The sequence below is a fragment of the Hippocampus zosterae genome, chromosome 13, assembly GCF_025434085.1.
Source record: "Hippocampus zosterae strain Florida chromosome 13, ASM2543408v3, whole genome shotgun sequence".
Lineage (NCBI taxonomy): Eukaryota > Metazoa > Chordata > Actinopteri > Syngnathiformes > Syngnathidae > Hippocampus > Hippocampus zosterae.
In genome coordinates, this window is record NC_067463.1 from 16,372,478 (window position 1) to 16,389,623 (window position 17,146).

Here is a 17,146-nt window from a genome sequence, read left to right on the forward strand (position 1 = left end):
TTGTGATAATCACAGTTTGCCTGCTTTCATCTGACAAGAAGTAACTTGATAATCAGATTTGTTTTAATGATGCACATTACCTATATAATGCAATCTTCTTGTAACTACCAACATTTCCATGTATGTTTGTGTGTTATATAGGTTGTAGAACATCTGCCAAGCAGTTTGTCTCATCTTTATAAGCATCTATCGTGCTAGTGAATTCATGAAGCTCCTCATGTTGAAAATGCAACACAAATGCCAAAAGTAAGCTGAAACTTCCTGTACATACATGTTGAAATAAATGTCATCTTTCAGGAACTTCCCAGTAGATTGCATCTTGCTGTCAACCTGAACCAACCAAGAAACTTAAGCCGAGACGTAATGCTTAGTTAAGTTTATTAACAGAACTGGATTGGTCCCTTAAACGATGTTTGATAGCAACAAGTTGTGGTGAGGCTTTCGAACTGTAATAGATTGGGAGCTTGTGTGATAGTAAAAAACAAAAAAAAAAACAAAAAGATTACAATGCAGCAGTTTTAAATGTCGGCTTTGAATTAAAACTACATTTTTCTTTTCAGTTCTTGAATACAAATGGAAAAACGTAAGCAATACAAATTGTGTTAGTACAAGCTGGCTAAGAATTCATTAATTTCTTTCTTCAAACATATTCTCGGACTCCAAATAATTGCACATTTCAGAAACCAAAACTATGCAGATAAGCATATTTCAAGAGCACTTTACAGAGGAGACCTGCACAAAGGAAACGCTAAATGTGCTACTGTGTCCATTATAAGATAGATGCCACTGCACAGAAAAAGCTCAGATTTACATTAAAAAGTTTGAAATAGATGTTTATCGGAAGCATTAAAGCTATTGGTGTCAAATCGAAATCAGTAATTCGGTGAGCTGCACATTCCTTAATCAAAGAGTGTTCAACTGGGTCTGGAAAGGGCAGAGGAGCCGACGCTGCAGCAACTGGAGTTAAAATAATTTGGATGAGTGGTCAACAGGTGAGGGGGGGGGGGGGGGGGACCAAAAAAAAAGTCATGTCACGACGCCAGCCGAACGAGTCAACAGGTAACGGTTGCCCACTGAAGTAATGGGCTCTTACCCATTCTCTGAATGTTTTTCTCTGAACATGAACCGTCACTCGTCACATCCACGGCGCATAACAAACTGACAGTAGACTGGAAGCAAACCAAGCAGCCAGCAGAACCAGAACACAGGTGATGGCAAAAAGGGAGGAAACCAACATACGGGGACATCAAAACATAATGGCTGGGGAGGTACTATGGCCATTCCTTTGTCAACGTGGCAAATACAAGCCATTGTAAAAGCCAGGCAAAATCCAGAGAGCCACAGAGGATTCTCTACGTGGATGTGAGACACACATACAGGCTTCACACAGCCCCTGTGCCACTCCACTAACAAGACCACCTCCTCCCACCTATGTCTATATCCCGAAAACTAACACCCACGGTGCACCTTTGTCATTAAAAAAAAAAAAAAAGACCAAAAAAAACTCCCAGAGTGCTCAGACAGGAGACCACGACAGATGCTACTGGCAACAAGGCTGAGAGGGAAATAAAAACTAAAAGCCTCGAGTACGTCAGTAGCGGCCACAAAGGTGGCCCCGCCTCCAAGAAGTCAAAAACGAGGTGGAAAACGAAAGACTGATCACAAAGAATCTTTGTTTTTCTTCTTGTATACGTTTCCCGTCCGCTGCTGCTGGGCTTATTGCATCATGCGTCAACTCATGTATGCACACCGTGCATATGTCAGACTGCCTCCAGTGGAGAACCACACACTAACAGCTAAAAGAACACAGACACTGGCTGCTGGCTTAAAAGCTTGTCCAAATACGCACGTCCTGCCTTAGGGGAGGGGGTGCATAACCGTTGACCAAACTAGCACCGACTTAATCAAAACGCAACAACCGTTCACTTGGTGATAATCTCTAAGAGGCAACCTGTCATGACACCCACAAATGGGGGTATGGACGTCTTTGAAGCAAAAAGAGCAAACAAAGAGGATATCAACATCTCTGGAACCACCTACAAAGTTCTAAGAAGAATGTCGACTGAAATTCAAAGGCGTCGGCTATTTAAGACTTGAACTAGAATTATTATATCGTTGAACAACACCTTCAAAAATGGCATCTGGTCAAGCTGATGACCTGAGAAAATTGTTTTAACGTCCTAAAACACGAGTGTGCTATTCATCTTGCGCATCTCTCCAAAAGGTCGGTGCGCTGCATGCAGTGGCATCTAACTCGTCTGGATTTCCCATGTGCACGTTCTTGGGGATAAAATTTAACTTCCTTCAGGATAGAATGAATTTCTAATAACCATAAGTGGGGTTTTCGTTTGTAAATTGCAGAAAATCTGCAAGAGGTAAAAAAGATCCAAGCTTTGTGAGAACTACTGAATGAAATGAAACGATTGCGAAAGAACAAGTCCAAAGGGTTGCAACAGAGAAAAGCTGAACATTATAATGCAACGGCAGAAAGCAGCAACGCCAAATGCCCTTCGAGAGTGGTCATTCTGCAGCGTGATTAGTAACGCTACTTACTCAACTCTCCTTCTCAGAGTTGCGCTCTTGGTTTAGCAACCTGAATTGAATGAAAAGTTGGCAGCTAGCTTGATTCTATTGCGGGGGCCTCTTCTGGCGGGACTGTCCATGGACAAAGGGGGCTCCGTCTCCGTGGGTGCTGCAGGCTCGCCGTCTTGGGCAGCAGATCCCATGTGGAACTCTTTGCTCTCTGAAGATTGAGAAGGAACCCGATGAAAGGTGAAAAAAAGAAGTGTGATATGCTCATCCAAATGTGTTTTTAGCCGGGGCTGCCCCAGTATAGCGTTCACACGTGCAAATTAGCTCTGGCATAGCCCTAGAAAAAGGCTTTCGCCGGACCAAATTTGATCCACCTCAGGGAGGTGGTTTAAAAGTTTGCGAAGCAGCACCGGTGTAAATTTGCACGTGTGAACGCAACTGGGTTAAATTTGCTCCAGAGCAAATGCTTGTGAAGAGTACGTATGGCGAGAATGCGTTGCTTTCGCGCTCTGTCGGACTTCCGTCATGTGTTTGTTTAATAACGACACAAGACTTGGCTGGTAACATCTTTCCTTTTGTAGGAGACAGGACTGTCTCGGAGTTGTTTGTGTAGTTGTGTGTTCACACAACCCCCCGCCCCCCATAGAATTTATTTTGTGATTTCCTCTCTTGATTTTCTGTTTGGCGCATTACATTTTTGCTTTTCTGAGTGTCATTGAAGTCATCGTTGATTTGCATTTTCGGGGGCGGTCACTCTCGAGCAGAAGGCACGGAAACTGAGAAGGAGAAGGACGTGCCTGTCCAGTAGTCGCTCGAGTTGTGTATAAGTTTTAAAAAGAACCAACACGATAGCTCATATGTTTTCTGTCGTTTTGCTCAGCTGCAGAAACTGCCGTGTGAACGCAAGTGGGGCACTGCACCGACGCTGTGCCGGTGCAGACACCCTCAGCGGCTTTGTACGTGTGAACGCTCCACACAATTTTCTGCGGTGCAAAATATATCGCAACAAAATACATCGGTGCAGTGCCGGAGCAAATGTGTGTCGCGTGAATACCCCTATTATTGAGTCAAGGCACCAGGATTATTATAGTCTGGGAATTTTACCGACAGTTCATTTTTATTTTGTTTTGAGTTTGAAATTTCGCTTTGTTAGTTTTTTACTAGTTTCATTTTTTTTCCGAACACTTTTTGTATTAGTTTTTGTTTTAAAAAAAACAATGGTAACTTGTGTAACAGTTCAACAAAACTAATATATGAAAAATGTTTGTACAATACAGAGTACAGATTAACAGTCGACAGACTTTGAATTACAGTAAATGCAGTGCAAAATACTGCTTCTAATGATAGATGCATGCACACTAAAGCTAGGATGTCAAATTCTAAACTGGATTTGTGGCTTGAATTCTTGGTGAGAAGTTTCAAACCCAGTTGTACTACGGATTTTCTTTGGATAATGCGTGTGTTAATTTTATTTGACTAAGCCGGGGCACCTGCATGGCATTCGGAAAAATCTCACTGCCTAACAAAGGTCACAAAAGTTACATCTCCTGGAAAAATTATCTTGTCTCAACATCATCTCATTTACTCTCATTCTAGTGTGAATTTGGGCCCGTTTAGATCCACACATAGCTACTATTATGTTCTATGAATGGCAAAAGGCACGGGTTAATTGTACCTTCTGTCATTTGGGGGAAAAGCACTTCAATGTTATGCCGATGCCCCTGGCGTAGATAGATCAACAAAGATGCATTTGTAATAAATGATATTCGCACCAATGGAATGAAATATTGATGATCTCTCACAGCACTTTTTTCCACACTAATGCTGACCTGATGGGTGGCACAATGGCGGAGCTTTCTCCTCAAAATGAATCAGATTGGTCTGCTGCATTAGGACAGGGTCAGGGTGGAGCTGAGGTGACGGCAGGCAAGACGGTACCGGGCCGCAGAGAAGGTCGACTGGGGACGTCAGACACAGCAGCTCAGATTCAGGTGGAATGCAAATGTTACAGACACAGCAACTGCATATGCCAAAATACAACATGCTTCTGTTACCGTCTTTTGCGGCCCTGCATCTTAACATATTAAATACGCTTGACTAATATGAGGCAAGTAGTGTGAAGTGATGAATATGGTAGGTATCGAACTCGTACGCTTGGAACACAAGCCGACCAGATACCGTTTCTGATATCTGCTTTTACAGAAGGTGAAATCTCAATTTAATAGAAACAGATGAAACTTTGAAAAACAAGGCACGGCAGACTTTTGGTTCTTGTTGATCCCAGGTATGAAGGGCAAATTTTTACTTGGACTGTTTTCTTCAGAACGGGTGGTGATAGTTGGGCTGTCTCTGGGGCTCTCCACGTTACCTCCGGACTGAGGGCTGCTGGTGACTGAAGCGCTCACCCTCTCTGCATGAGACCAACACACAAGCCTGTTATCATTGACCGCACACAAAGATCGCATTAGCGCAATGAATGGATATGCACTGAAGCTTTTGCCTTTCATATCGTTCTTCAAAACGATAATCCTCTTGTGACCGTGCCCTTTGATCCAGACCACCTGATGATGCCACAAAATAAAAGGTGAGGAAAAAAAAAAGATCCATTTATAATACACTAAACATATCAAATCCAACAGCAGTGCAATAATGGGATCGTAACTGAATTGGCACCTGTGGAATGGCATTGAGCAGCTCATCGGTGCTGATGTATCCATAGGAGCGAGACTCCAGGCCACAGCCAGTAAACTTTCTATAAGCTCCTTGGAACTCGGACAGGAAGATCTGGTTGTAATGGTAGGTGTGGAGCAGTGCACGTACGTTACGGGCAAACTGGTAAAGCCTGGTCAGCCTCACCCACTCCTCACCGGGACCGCTTGTAGTGCTGCCCGCTTGAATGCCTCCGTCAAGCCCTTCACAGTAAAGCTATGAAGGAGGACAATTAAAACACGGCCCGGTCCGCGGGAAAGGATGTGATGTCATTAAATAAACTGCTTCTCTCACTTCCACAAGGTAGGGCAGACTCTTGAGTAGCTCGCTGAGGGAGAGGAAGCCATATTCACAAGGGTTGAGTGGGGCTTTGTAGACCATCTGGTAATGCTGGCGCAATTCATCCACCCTGAGACCCTTCTCGACATGTTTCTCTTGAGACATAAGCAGTGCCAGAAGTTGCGATGTCAGTAAACGCAGAGATTTCCTGTTGATAAGCTGAACTTCCCGTCCGTCTGTGCCATCCACCACCTTGAATAGCAAAGAAAATGGTTTAATAAATGTTTGCAAACCTTTATTGAGCAAAAGCCACCTATTATACATCGTAAAATCTCAGCGCATCACCAAACAAAAATGACACGTGCTTGACAGGAGAACCTATGCAGTTAAAGAACTCTTTACCTTCACAACATGGCAGAGTTTGCTGAGTAACGCCGGTAGGGAGCTGGTGTCGTAGTTCTGCAGGCGTACACCGTAACCAAAGGTCTTGCTGTACTCTGTGAGCAACTGGCTCATGGGAAGGCTGCAGTTCTTCTGAGCTCGAAGCAGCTTGACCAGTTGAGCTGCCAGAGCTTTAATGCGCTCCACCTCTGTGAGAGAAAGCACCTTCTCCTCGCCACACTCCAACACCTGGCAAGGAAAGTGGGAGGGATGTTAATATTCAGAAAAGTTGACATGAAGCGCACACAATCACACAACTACTCGTGCCAATCAGAAGCCTAGCATACCATTAGCACCTCAGGGATGGCCTCAAAGAGCTCCATGAGCTTGTTGAAGCCGTAGTAGCTCAGCTTACACTGACGTCCAAAGTGGTGGTGGTAGGTGGGGATGAACTTGCTGAAGGGCATTCTGCAGTGAGGTTGGTGACGGAGGAGGTCGACGACTTCCTTTCCAAACTGCTTAGTGCGCTCCATTTCATCCCCAGTACGCTCTGTGGTGAAGCAGTTTAGTTGCGAGTATCCTTAAGGTTTTCATCCATTTTAGACAGAGTATCATCCGCATATCACCGACTGAGCATCAAAGCGGGTTCCACAAATTTTTTCCCCCCCACTTTCGAGCTGCTCAGGGTACACAATCGTTTCTATCGGGCGGCTGAAGGAGAGGTAAACTGAGTTTTTTTTTCTTTTTGTAAAAAGATGTATGAAGCCGACCATACATTGAACAAAGAATCAACTCACACCACTCTTCTAACAATTTGTCACTGTGACGTATTTCTGAAAAATTAAGAGTGCGATCTTACCGGTGTGAAAAGAAACTGCTGAGTGTATTAAAATAACTGCAGGTTGTGAAGCTAGCAGTACCTCTCTTGGGAACAGAGATGACTGTGTCATTGTCATGATGCGTGGTGGTAATGGTGGTATCGGGAATCTCGGAGAGCAGGTCAATGAGGTCACACGCGCCATAGTCTGCTATATTCCAGTCTCTGGAAAAGCACCTGATGAACATGGCATTGAATACATTCAAACCCGTACCACTCTGCATCCCCAAACCCAATTTAGAATTACAACTCGTATGATACGTTGACGCACCAGTGGTATGCTTGCATGAAGTCCTTGACAGCCACTTGCTTGCTGGCTTGAAATTTGAGAAGTTTTAATAAGTCTTGAGTGAAACGTTTCACTTGGGCTCGATGAGTAAGGGTCAGCAGACGTTTGGTACCCATGCCCAAGATCTGAAAAGTAAACATGTACTGGGTCAATTATGCAAGATCAACGACAAGGGGAAAAAGCCCTGATCTGCAGTCTAAATGACTATTTTGGCTCATTTTCAACCTGTCAGACACTCAGCCCTACACAACGATAGTGTTATGCTGGTAAGGTACATAAATATCACTGTAAAGCAACCTCGGACATGTTCGAAAACCGTCCGAACTTGAGCTTTAAAGCCCTCCTCAAAACTCACTTGTATTCTTTGGCGTTCCACTCAGCATGACTTAGATTTGTTCTTGATTTTACTGCTTGGTGCTTTCTACCGCCTTTATTACCGATTCTTCTGTTTATTGTGTATGTTAAATCGCTCCATGTACAGCACTTTGTATGCAGCAATGGCTGTTTGAAAGTGCTCTATAAATACTGTTGACTTGACTTTATTTGTATTTAGACAAAAACAAGAAATTTAAAGTGCGTAATTATATAGCATATCGGACACGAGTAAATTTGTCAAAAACAATGTGCACCCCTGTACAGTACCTGCAGGACATGCGGCACTGCTTCCAGCAGCTCAAACAGCTTTGAGTAGCCATAGTCAGAGACGCGGCACTGCTTGGCAAAATGATGATGGTAAGAAGGTATAAATTTGCTGATAGGCATGATGCAAGATGGTTGACTCTTTAAGAGGTCAATAATCTCTCTGCTGAACTGAATGAGTTGAGGGTTGCCAACGGGACTCTTGCTTCGGTGGAGCCAGGGCTCTGGAGGCAAACGAAGATATTAATCATATGAGATGGTAGAGAGTCCCTTATCCCTCTCTCTCCAAAGTGTTCAGTGCATAGAGGAAAAGCTGTCAAAAGTTTGATTGAGCAAAAGTTCTCACCGGAGTTTGGTGCTGGTGGTTTGTTGTGAATCCACTTGATGACTTTGTAACCGTTCTGAGCTGTGACTATGGTTATACTGGGAACACATGCGATTAGGTGCTCCAAAGGAACACCACACTCCAGAGTTTCATTGCCCAGCTCCAGCCGACTGAACTTTGCTTCATAGCAGTCTGGAAAGCTAGAAGAGAAAAACAACACATTGATTTATTTTAGAGAGAAATAATTAATTGCGAGAGAAACACGTTGCAACTAACCTCAAATATCTTAAATGAGGTAGAATAAATAAAAGCATATGTTGTCACCTGAGGAGGGGAAGAGTTCCTTCGTGTGATTGAAGCAGTTCATGAACCTCAGAGGCCAAAGTTCTGAGAGACATTACCACAAAGGGAATTGTGTACGAGTCTGGGTCAAAGTCTGCCTCGCTACGGAATACAAAGGAAAAACACCAGAAATCACTCATCGGCCATTGCTTCTGGGCGGCACGGAAAAATCAATCACGATAAAGGCAATTTTATATCACAATAACAATATGCCATGACATATTTTCAGTTATTCTCAAAATAATAATAAAATAAAAAATTAGACCACACACTATGACTGCTTATCTTTTCTCACTTTAGTTTGAAGTAACATTAAACAGACTTGCATCAAATAAAAAATGCATCCAGTAGTGCTGCTGGATAAAATTGTCAAATTAAAGTGCGCACGGCGACGTTTGGCTATTCTGATTGAATTGTTAACATGATACTCATTCAGCATGGCAAAAGGAATATACCACCCCGGGGTGGACCATCTGGTAATGCTGGCGCAATTCATCCACCCTTGTCGACATGTTTTCTCTTGAGACATAAGCAGGGCCAGAAGTTGCGATGTGAGTAAACGCAGAGATTTAATCAGAGTGAAATTCCCTCCGAACTCGCTCTTTTTATTCAGACGGGTGCTTAATTGAAGCATTTTCACTCTGTTTAGTCACTTGAATTTGCTCTAATTGAAAAACAGAGCTCAATGTAAATCCGGCTAAAGAAATAGCAAAAACAAACATTTGCATGCGTGCACGTGCAGTGTGTCCTGTAAACCAGATTCTTGCCTGAAGTTGTGCTGGGTGTAGTGTTGTCTGCAGATTGGATCATGGTACTCCAGCTCCTCAAACACCACAGGGCTGCCGCTTGCTGTGGAGGAGCTCCCCTGTGACTGAGAAGATCCAAGTGGACTCTGACGGATTTGGCTGCTCGGAAGAAGGCACACCAGCCTCGTGCCGCCCTGTTCCCGAATAGCCACTACATCCGGCAGCCTTTGCAGATCGCTCATCAAAATCTTACGGTGGTACCTGGAGGTAGGAGGTATGGAAAAGCAGTCCATGTAAATGCGACAAAACCCAAAAGCTTTTGTTAGTTGGCATGGTTGATTATGTTTACGTGCTGGGAGATTAAGATGCTTACTTCTTCTCATAGATCTCAGTGAACTTGAAGAGAGGAAGGCAATTTGCAGGTGCTTCCTGAAGAATGCTGCTGATCTCGGAGCTTGAAAACAATGACATTATCAAATTAACCTCCACACAGGTCCTCAGCAATAAAGCAGAGTGTCCTAACATTTGTACCTGAGCATGACAAAGGACTTGTTATGGCCACCTGTGATCAAAGACACTTGGATGCGCTTGCCTCCAATTTTGTAACGGTGAAGTCCACTGACAGCACTGATAGCCTGCTGTAAGGACAGCATCTGGATTGTAGCCTTAAGCTGATAGTCTGTGTGGGGACTAAGCTCGACCCCTTTCACCTAAAAAAAAGCAGAACAACACTAAAAATAAACAACTCTCTAAAAGCTTTTGGACTCAAACCAACTTACAAAGTGTTAACACACGTGGTTGACCATCGCTAGTATTTTATCGATACAACTGTTCTTAACGAGAGCATTGAATTGAATCATGATATGTGCTAAACAAATAAACTTGCCTTATTTTATCGATCCGGTGTAAGTATTCTAATCGATACCCTTTCGAAAAACACCCAAATCTTTTTTTTTGTTTTAAATAAATGTACCGGTACTTGTCATGATTGAATAGTCATGCCTACAGTGAAATACTCAATACTAAAATATTTAGACGACAACAGCTTGCACTCTGTGAGTGTAGTTTCTTAAAACCTCATTCCTCAGAGCCTGAAAAGCTGTCGACTTCGCCCATGCTCTCAAAGCTTCGAAGCCCGAGTACATGGGACTTGGCCAGCAGAGTTAACGACGGAGAAATGTATCCAAAACCATAAGCAGGGAGCCACGGGGCCAGTTTATTACTGGGGATCAGTACTCATCAACATGTTTAGCACAGCAATACTGCCAATTATGACGGACATACCCGCCCATATCGGAAGAAGGTGTCACGTAGAGTCTGTTGTAGCTCCTTGCGGGACATTCTGTAGTCAAGGTTAGCCACCTGGATTTCAGCTCCATCTGAAAATGGCTCTGTTGGGTACTCTGGACAAGGGCTTCGAGGAGCAGCAAGCACGGGAGAAGAGCGGCTAGAAAGGCAGGGTGATGCAGCCCTTTTGGAGGGGAAAATAATCAACATTATATTTGTATGATGTACTGTAGAGTCCGAGATACAGTGTATGTGCAATTTACAAACATTACTCGCACATGGGTAGGGTTTGTTCATAATCGGAGCGTGCATATTCAATAAGATCACCTGGAAGACCAAGAACCCTGGGACAAGACAAGAGGGCTGAAGCTTCTGTGCAGGTTCAGCTTGCTGAAAGCAGAAGGAGTGCTGATCTGAAACTCCACTGATCGTCTCTCCCTTCCAACAGGAGACTCGGAGTCACTGCGAGGATTGGAACCATCCCTTCTACATGGACGAGACCAAAACATTGAGTCTTCAACAACTGAAGTCTAGGATCCACTTGTCAGGCAGAAGAGCTCATTTTAAATGTGTTTTAAGATTAAGTTTAAGATATCCTTTACAGTCACCAAACAAAACCTGACACAGCATGCGTTTCTTTTCTCTTTCAATGTGTACCTTTTCTTGTGTAAGGTCTCGTCAGGGAAGCCAGGTTTGGAAAGCTGTTCCAGCGATTCCATGTTACCATTACTATGAGGGGTGGAGGAGGCTGGCCGTCCCTTATCTAGGTGGAGGAACCCCGGTTTAGGTTTGCTGTCTGCACTACTCAAATCCTGCATCAAACAGAGTGGAGTTTGGTGTTAACAGATACAGAACAAAGGTATGCATGCACTGTTGGCATCGGCTTGAAATCAAAACAAACAAAACAACGAAAGAGTATGGAACGGTTGTTTCCGGGAACATCAGTCGTCATCAATGAACAGGTTTTTTTCATTGAGAAGAACTGCAAGCATGAGGTTCAGCAGCCAGAAAGCTAAATGTACATGAAGCAGACTTTGGCCAAAACACAAAGCAGGCCTCACACACATACACACAAAAAGGACCAATATACAGTACAAGCTTACGCATCGTTGAAACTGTTCATTTTTTAGTTTAATTCACACATCAGTACAACAATTCCAAATGTTAAAAAAAACATGCAGGACATAAGATGACACACAAAGCCATGGCTACGAATACATGCCAATACATGCCACAAGAGATGAATGATGTTAAGGAAGGCGCTACAAGCCGTTAGTCAAGCCAGCACTTAGGAAGACAGGGGCGGGTGGAAAAACCTGTCGTGCACAGCAGCAACTACAAGGAGAGAGGGCAACGGAGGTAAATGGAGAGCAGGCACTGACGAGTCTGCTGACCTGATGGGGCTTTGCAGGAGCACCACCCGGCGGCCCCGAACATCCCCTCTTGGGGCTGTAGGGCCTTTCAGGCAGAGGCCTGGGGGTGTAGCATGGGCGAGTAGCTCGCCGTGATCTCCTAGGCGACCTGGGCTTCTCCAGTGGCAAAAAGGAGGAGGATGTGGCTACAGGAGTGATGGACATTGTGTCCTGGCTTTGATTCGAGAGGGGCAGTGTCTCAGGCAAGGGAAAATGACGGGACTGAGACTGAGGGTCACGCTCAAAACATGCATCGTCTTTGGGCCACGGGGAGACGGAGAGGCTGATTCGATGGCCAAACACGTCCTCATTTTCCATTCGCTTGCGGGCACGTGATGCTGCCTCGGGGCTGCCAAAACGGAGGACGGCTGTGCCATGGGACAATCCCAGCACCTTGCCACCACAGTTGTCTGAGAGGCGGCGGAGCCTGAGCTTCACAGCGTTCCACAGGCTCTTGTCACAGTTGACAGGAAGGTTGTGCACATAGAGCAGGTTGTAACTGGGCTGAAGGAGGGGAGGAAAAGACAGCGGACCCGCCTGGATTTGTAAGGTTTACACTTGAATGTTGATGTCCTCGTGAGTAGAACGAAACGGGCGACTGTTGAGCGGTTCGTAATGGGACAAGGTGTAAATCGAGGATCAGTTTTAGAAAAGAAATGTCCTCTTTCGAGTCTACACCATGAGTCTCCTTTGACTGAGGCCATCGCTTACCTTATTCAATACCAAATACCTGCCGTTCAAAACGGCACATTTTTAATGCCTACCTGCGTTTCGAGAGGCATGCGCGGAGGCAGGTCAGCTGTGATCTCTTGAAAAGACACATGAACGTGGGCGTGCTGCAGCAGCGCCTGGGAGGTATGGTTTCCATGGACCAGGATTACCTGGAAACCATGGCGATGGCGCAGGTCGCTCAACTCACTTGCAAAGTTGACATCAGCTGTTGAAATGAAGAGATAAGTGTTGGTGAAATCAAGCCGTATGAATGTTTACTGAGAATGTGACCAGCACGCACATGATACAAGGACAACAGTTGCCGGTGCAGTGTGAGTCTCAGCAAAGCGCCGTAAGCTCTGGCGGAGCTTGTCATCAGCAGCATTCTTAGCTGTGGCATTGATGTGTGCCACAGTAACCTGACGAAGAAAAGTGCATTCTCATGGTCTCCTTCTAATCAAGCAGTGTTTTCCATGGTGATTTATGACATTTTACCTGGCAGTTGTTGAGCTCTTGGATAACTGCTTTATTCTCCTTACTGATATCACACACACACATGAACTCTGCCTCACGGTGGCCCTGGAAAAAACGGCTGCGTATACGCTGCACCACCTCTCCAGCAGATTTTCCACTAGGCACGCTGCAGTTCTCTATGTCCCAAAACACTCCAACTGGGGGATTGTTCTCTGTACCACCATTTTCTGGTGAACCTGCCCAAGAGATAAGACGTTCCTCAAACAAAAAAATATCTCTTACAGGAATGCCATGCATTGCTCTTCAGGCAAAACCTGGAGAGAAATTTACAAAGTCAAGCGTTTCAATATTGTGAAGTTAACACCATTCACTGTTCATTTTGCTATGCACGTTTTATCCGCTCTTAAAACATCCTCTGTGAAAACAAGCAACGCAGGATGACCGTGCAGTGGGGATTTTTTTTTAATAATAATGTCACATATCACCCGTTTGAAAAATATCAAAGTTTTATAATCGGTCTTAAGTGACGCTTCAGTCGCCTGTGAATTGCAGTGCACTGCAATCCACCAATTTATGTACATACATGGATGTATAGATCACTTACAGCTGTGATGTTTTTTTTTCTACAAGTTTGTCAAGTGTTGAGGAATTAAAGATTTTTAAATCAGGGGGTGATCAAACTTTTTCCTGAGAAAAAAAGAAAAAAACAACCCCCCTCCCCCACTAATATTATTTGACTTTAATTTATAAAAAATGCTAAAAACAATTGTATATTGCTTATACGGTTCTTGTTGCTTTGAAAAACTACTACATCAAACTTTTCTATTAAAGTTGACAACGCTAAAGATTTAAGATTTTGGGGCAGCCAGGCAGCCCTGCGCATCCCATTAGAATAGAGCCACCGGCGCACTGAACAGCAGCCGCATCCTCTCTACATTCAGAACTAAAGCAAGAGCAATTTGTAGAAAACTGAGCGGTTTTAATGGAGCAGTTTTATCCATTTTGTGTTCATATTGCATTTAATTGAAAGATGTTTGTTGTTTTTTTTCTCTTTCTTCTTTCTACATACATTCTTGCTGCTGGAGGCTGTAAATTTCCCCAGTGTGGGACGAATAAAGGATATCTTATCTTACCCTAGTTTTAATTAGTACATGCTGGAGGAAGAAGTGGATTCAGGGGGGAAAAAGGCAAGATTCCCATCCATCACATCAATCTTTTCAACATTGTTAACTGAGATTCCATTTTACAGTTGATGACTGTTAGCTATGTTTGTCAGTTTGTGTCACTAATGAGTTTTCCATGCAAGGGAAAACAAGTGCGGTCCGAACAATTTGCTCCAAACGCCAATGTTTGTCTTGAATTATGAACTGCTGACTACACTTTTGCATTCTTAAAAACATGTAACTGCGAAGATTACAGACAAAGGACAAGTGAATTAAAAAATACATTCAGTTTTCAGTTATGATGAATGAATTCAAAAGTGCACTAACCATACTTCTGGCCAGTTTTTCCCTGACTGAGCGCCGCATTATCAGATGAGGTGCCACAGCCGTTACAAACGGGAATAGAGACTGGAGCTGTTTGGGAAACTGGAATACTGGGCCACACCTTTTCTGACTTGGACACAAAACCATTCATGGGCTGCAAATAGATGTAAACACACACACACATCAGGAAATACAACGAGACTCCCCAATAAAAAACACATCTAGGTTACCTTAAGTAATGTTCAAGAAATAACCAATGTGGAACATCACCAACCTTAAACAAGCAATCCTGGCAGTAGTGCACCCCCTTCATAGAAACCGTTTGCTCAACATTTAGGTGCATAGGATTAGAGTAGAGAAGTGCTGACATGGATGTGGTGTTGATAGGGGTACTAGCAGGGTGATCACGGAGTGCTGCACTTGTCTGGGTTCTTCTGACCATGGGACTGCAGTCCATACCACAGATATAATGGTCAGAAGAGGCTAGGCAAGAGTCATGCAAAGACGTGTGACTAGCAGAAATGGGTGGGAGTGATGAAGAAGCCAAAAGGGGGTGAGGTGGGAAGGAGACTGGGTTGATTGGAAGAGCTTCAGCTGGGTGGGTGTTAAGAAGCCCTGTGCAACAATGAATGTGGGGCTGTGCTGAGATGGGCTGGGAGGTGGTGACTGAAGAGAGCCTCTGAGGTGTGCAGCCACAACTGAGCAGCGGACCACAAGCATCATCTTTAGGTCCACAGCTCTTCCCGCGTTTGTACTGAATAAAAGGTGAGGCTACAGAGCAAGGCCCAGATCTGCCAGTGTCACTGCTGCTGTAGACGGGTGTTGTCAATGAGTCAGAAGCTGCGTAGTGTGGGACAACACTAGCTATGGTACAACCAGCAACACCTCCACCATCTAATAATCCATAGCCCTCTGTGATGCAGTAATCACAGTAGGCGCATGCGCTTACTTTGGGGCTAGGCCCCTCTTGCTGCTGCTGCAGTGGAGGCTGTTGTTGATGGCAGTCTTGTGTAAGCTGGCGAGAAAGCAAATGAGAAGGAGCCAAAGGGAGAGGTGGTAAAGGGAAGAGCGGGGATGGTTTGGAGGATGAAGCATAGTGCATAGGGGGAGGAGGAACATCCTTCAATTCCAGCACTGTTTTCTTGCTGTCCATGTCATTGCACTAGCAGGGAGGAGAACAGTACATTTACATACATTTATGCAGTACTTTGGCAAAGCTGAGGGTTTCTGACTTGAGTAACATTGTATTACTATCCGAAATAATAAAATAAGAATACATTCTTTAAAAAATGGTGCTACTTTCTGGACTTCTGAATTGTGCACAAGTAGGTAACTACATGCTGTATACCTTTTTATTCGTTTCAGGAGGGACAAGTGTATCATTGGTCGTAAAGCAGTCTTTAGGATGTCCGATCCACGGGGAGGTTTTTGGGCTGCATACGGATCTCTCCTTTCCCAGTCCTTCCATCGTCCAACCTCGAGAGGTCTCTCACCATACCTAGATCTCCCTCCTCTCTCATGCTTTCGTAATAAAAGAATCGAAAGTAGGCGAATTGTTGTACAAGTCCACTGATTACACAATTGCGACGACACTTTAACGCTGGATAATCTGCAGTATCGTGCATGTCGCAATTTTAGAAGATCACGTGGACGGTGGCTGGCGCCAATCGTGTTTATCAACTTAGTAAATACGTTGTTTGCGCCTAAGTTAGCAAAGTAAATTGCGCTTGTCCTTGTGCATTTACTAGACATTTTACAATTAGCTAACGTAAACGACGAAGCCCAGCTACACGTCACGTACAGTTTTATCGTTTACCTGGCGAAGCAACGGTTTCGTTTGAGCTAACGATGGCTAGCTTCGTTATCGGCTATCACACAGCTTGGAGGGCTTCCCGTTTCATGTTGTATTCATAATGGCACGACCGTAACGACCATTCGGCAACAGCGGTGTCCATCTGAATACCTGATAAGGTTTCGTTTGTCACATCTTTCTCAGGTGGATTACACCATTCCTGCCAGCTTCCAAATCGAAACCCCGCACCTTTTTGTAACCGACCACTGCCAGAAAGCACTCACAACCGTCGCAAATTCATTCACAAACACTTTTAGATACAAACGTTAACGACAGACAGACAGACAGACAGACAGACAGGCAGGCAAACAGGCGGGCACATAGATAGATAGATAGATAGATAGATAGATAGATAGATAGATAGATAGATAGATAGATAGATAGATAGATAGATAGATAGATAGATAGATGGATGTTGTTATATTTTCTTTTAATTCTTTCAAATCAATTAAACAATTTCGATTGATTTCATTGGTCAGGTTTTTTTTTGGGGGGGGGGGGGGGTATATGATTAAAATAATAGGCAAAAGTGTCTCAAACCATCACTTACCACAGCTACACTGCACACTTTATGGCCAACCTTTATTAAAATGGATATGCTCCTCTTCCTTCACTTCATCTTTGGCAGACTGCAATTTTTGTTTGTTTGTTTGTTTTTTACTTGATATAGTTTGGAGGATAATGTGGTTCGGAAAATGAATGAATGAATAAATAAATAATATTCAAGATAATTTGAGCACATTTGTTGTTTCAGAATTAATTCAAATAGGTAGCCGTTTCTCGCTAATCAGCAACTAAGTGGCT

At 44.0% G+C, this 17,146-nt stretch overlaps 1 protein-coding gene across 3 annotated transcripts; it reads right to left on the bottom strand.

Annotated features, from left to right (window-relative positions):
* Positions 1-361: 361 nt before the first annotated feature.
* Positions 362-16,612, bottom strand: LOC127613685 (meiosis regulator and mRNA stability factor 1). 3 transcript variants are annotated; one of them, XM_052084830.1, is made up of 27 exons: positions 16,454-16,612; positions 15,839-16,011; positions 14,765-15,652; positions 14,494-14,644; positions 13,025-13,239; positions 12,831-12,948; positions 12,583-12,755; positions 11,801-12,322; positions 11,064-11,218; positions 10,734-10,892; positions 10,404-10,590; positions 9,651-9,829; positions 9,493-9,573; positions 9,141-9,380; positions 8,356-8,475; positions 8,053-8,231; positions 7,710-7,930; positions 7,050-7,192; positions 6,822-6,955; positions 6,249-6,451; positions 5,923-6,150; positions 5,536-5,772; positions 5,206-5,457; positions 5,033-5,093; positions 4,838-4,942; positions 4,362-4,490; positions 362-2,743 (listed from the first exon to the last, which is right to left on the bottom strand). In XM_052084830.1, exons 2-27 carry the CDS (start codon positions 15,956-15,958, stop codon positions 2,586-2,588), a joined length of 5,358 nt encoding a protein of 1,785 aa, XP_051940790.1. In that variant the 5' UTR covers positions 15,959-16,011; positions 16,454-16,612; the 3' UTR covers positions 362-2,585. The 3 variants fall into 3 exon arrangements, with proteins under 3 accessions (XP_051940790.1, XP_051940791.1, XP_051940792.1); XM_052084831.1 differs by having other exon boundaries at positions 16,307-16,456; XM_052084832.1 differs by lacking the exon at positions 11,801-12,322.
* Between the last annotated feature and the right edge of the window lie 534 nt (positions 16,613-17,146).

Coding starts and splice junctions, on each gene's coding strand:
- LOC127613685 (XM_052084830.1), bottom strand. CDS start 15,958: ATGGAAGGACTGGGAAAGGAGAGATCCGTATGCAGCCCAAAAACCTCC. Junction 10,893..11,063: donor GAGACCTTACACAAGAAAAG/GTACACATTGAA, acceptor TCGTCCATGTAG/AAGGGATGGTTCCAATCCTC. Junction 8,232..8,355: donor GGAACTCTTCCCCTCCTCAG/GTGACAACATAT, acceptor TTTCTCTTCTAG/CTTTCCAGACTGCTATGAAG.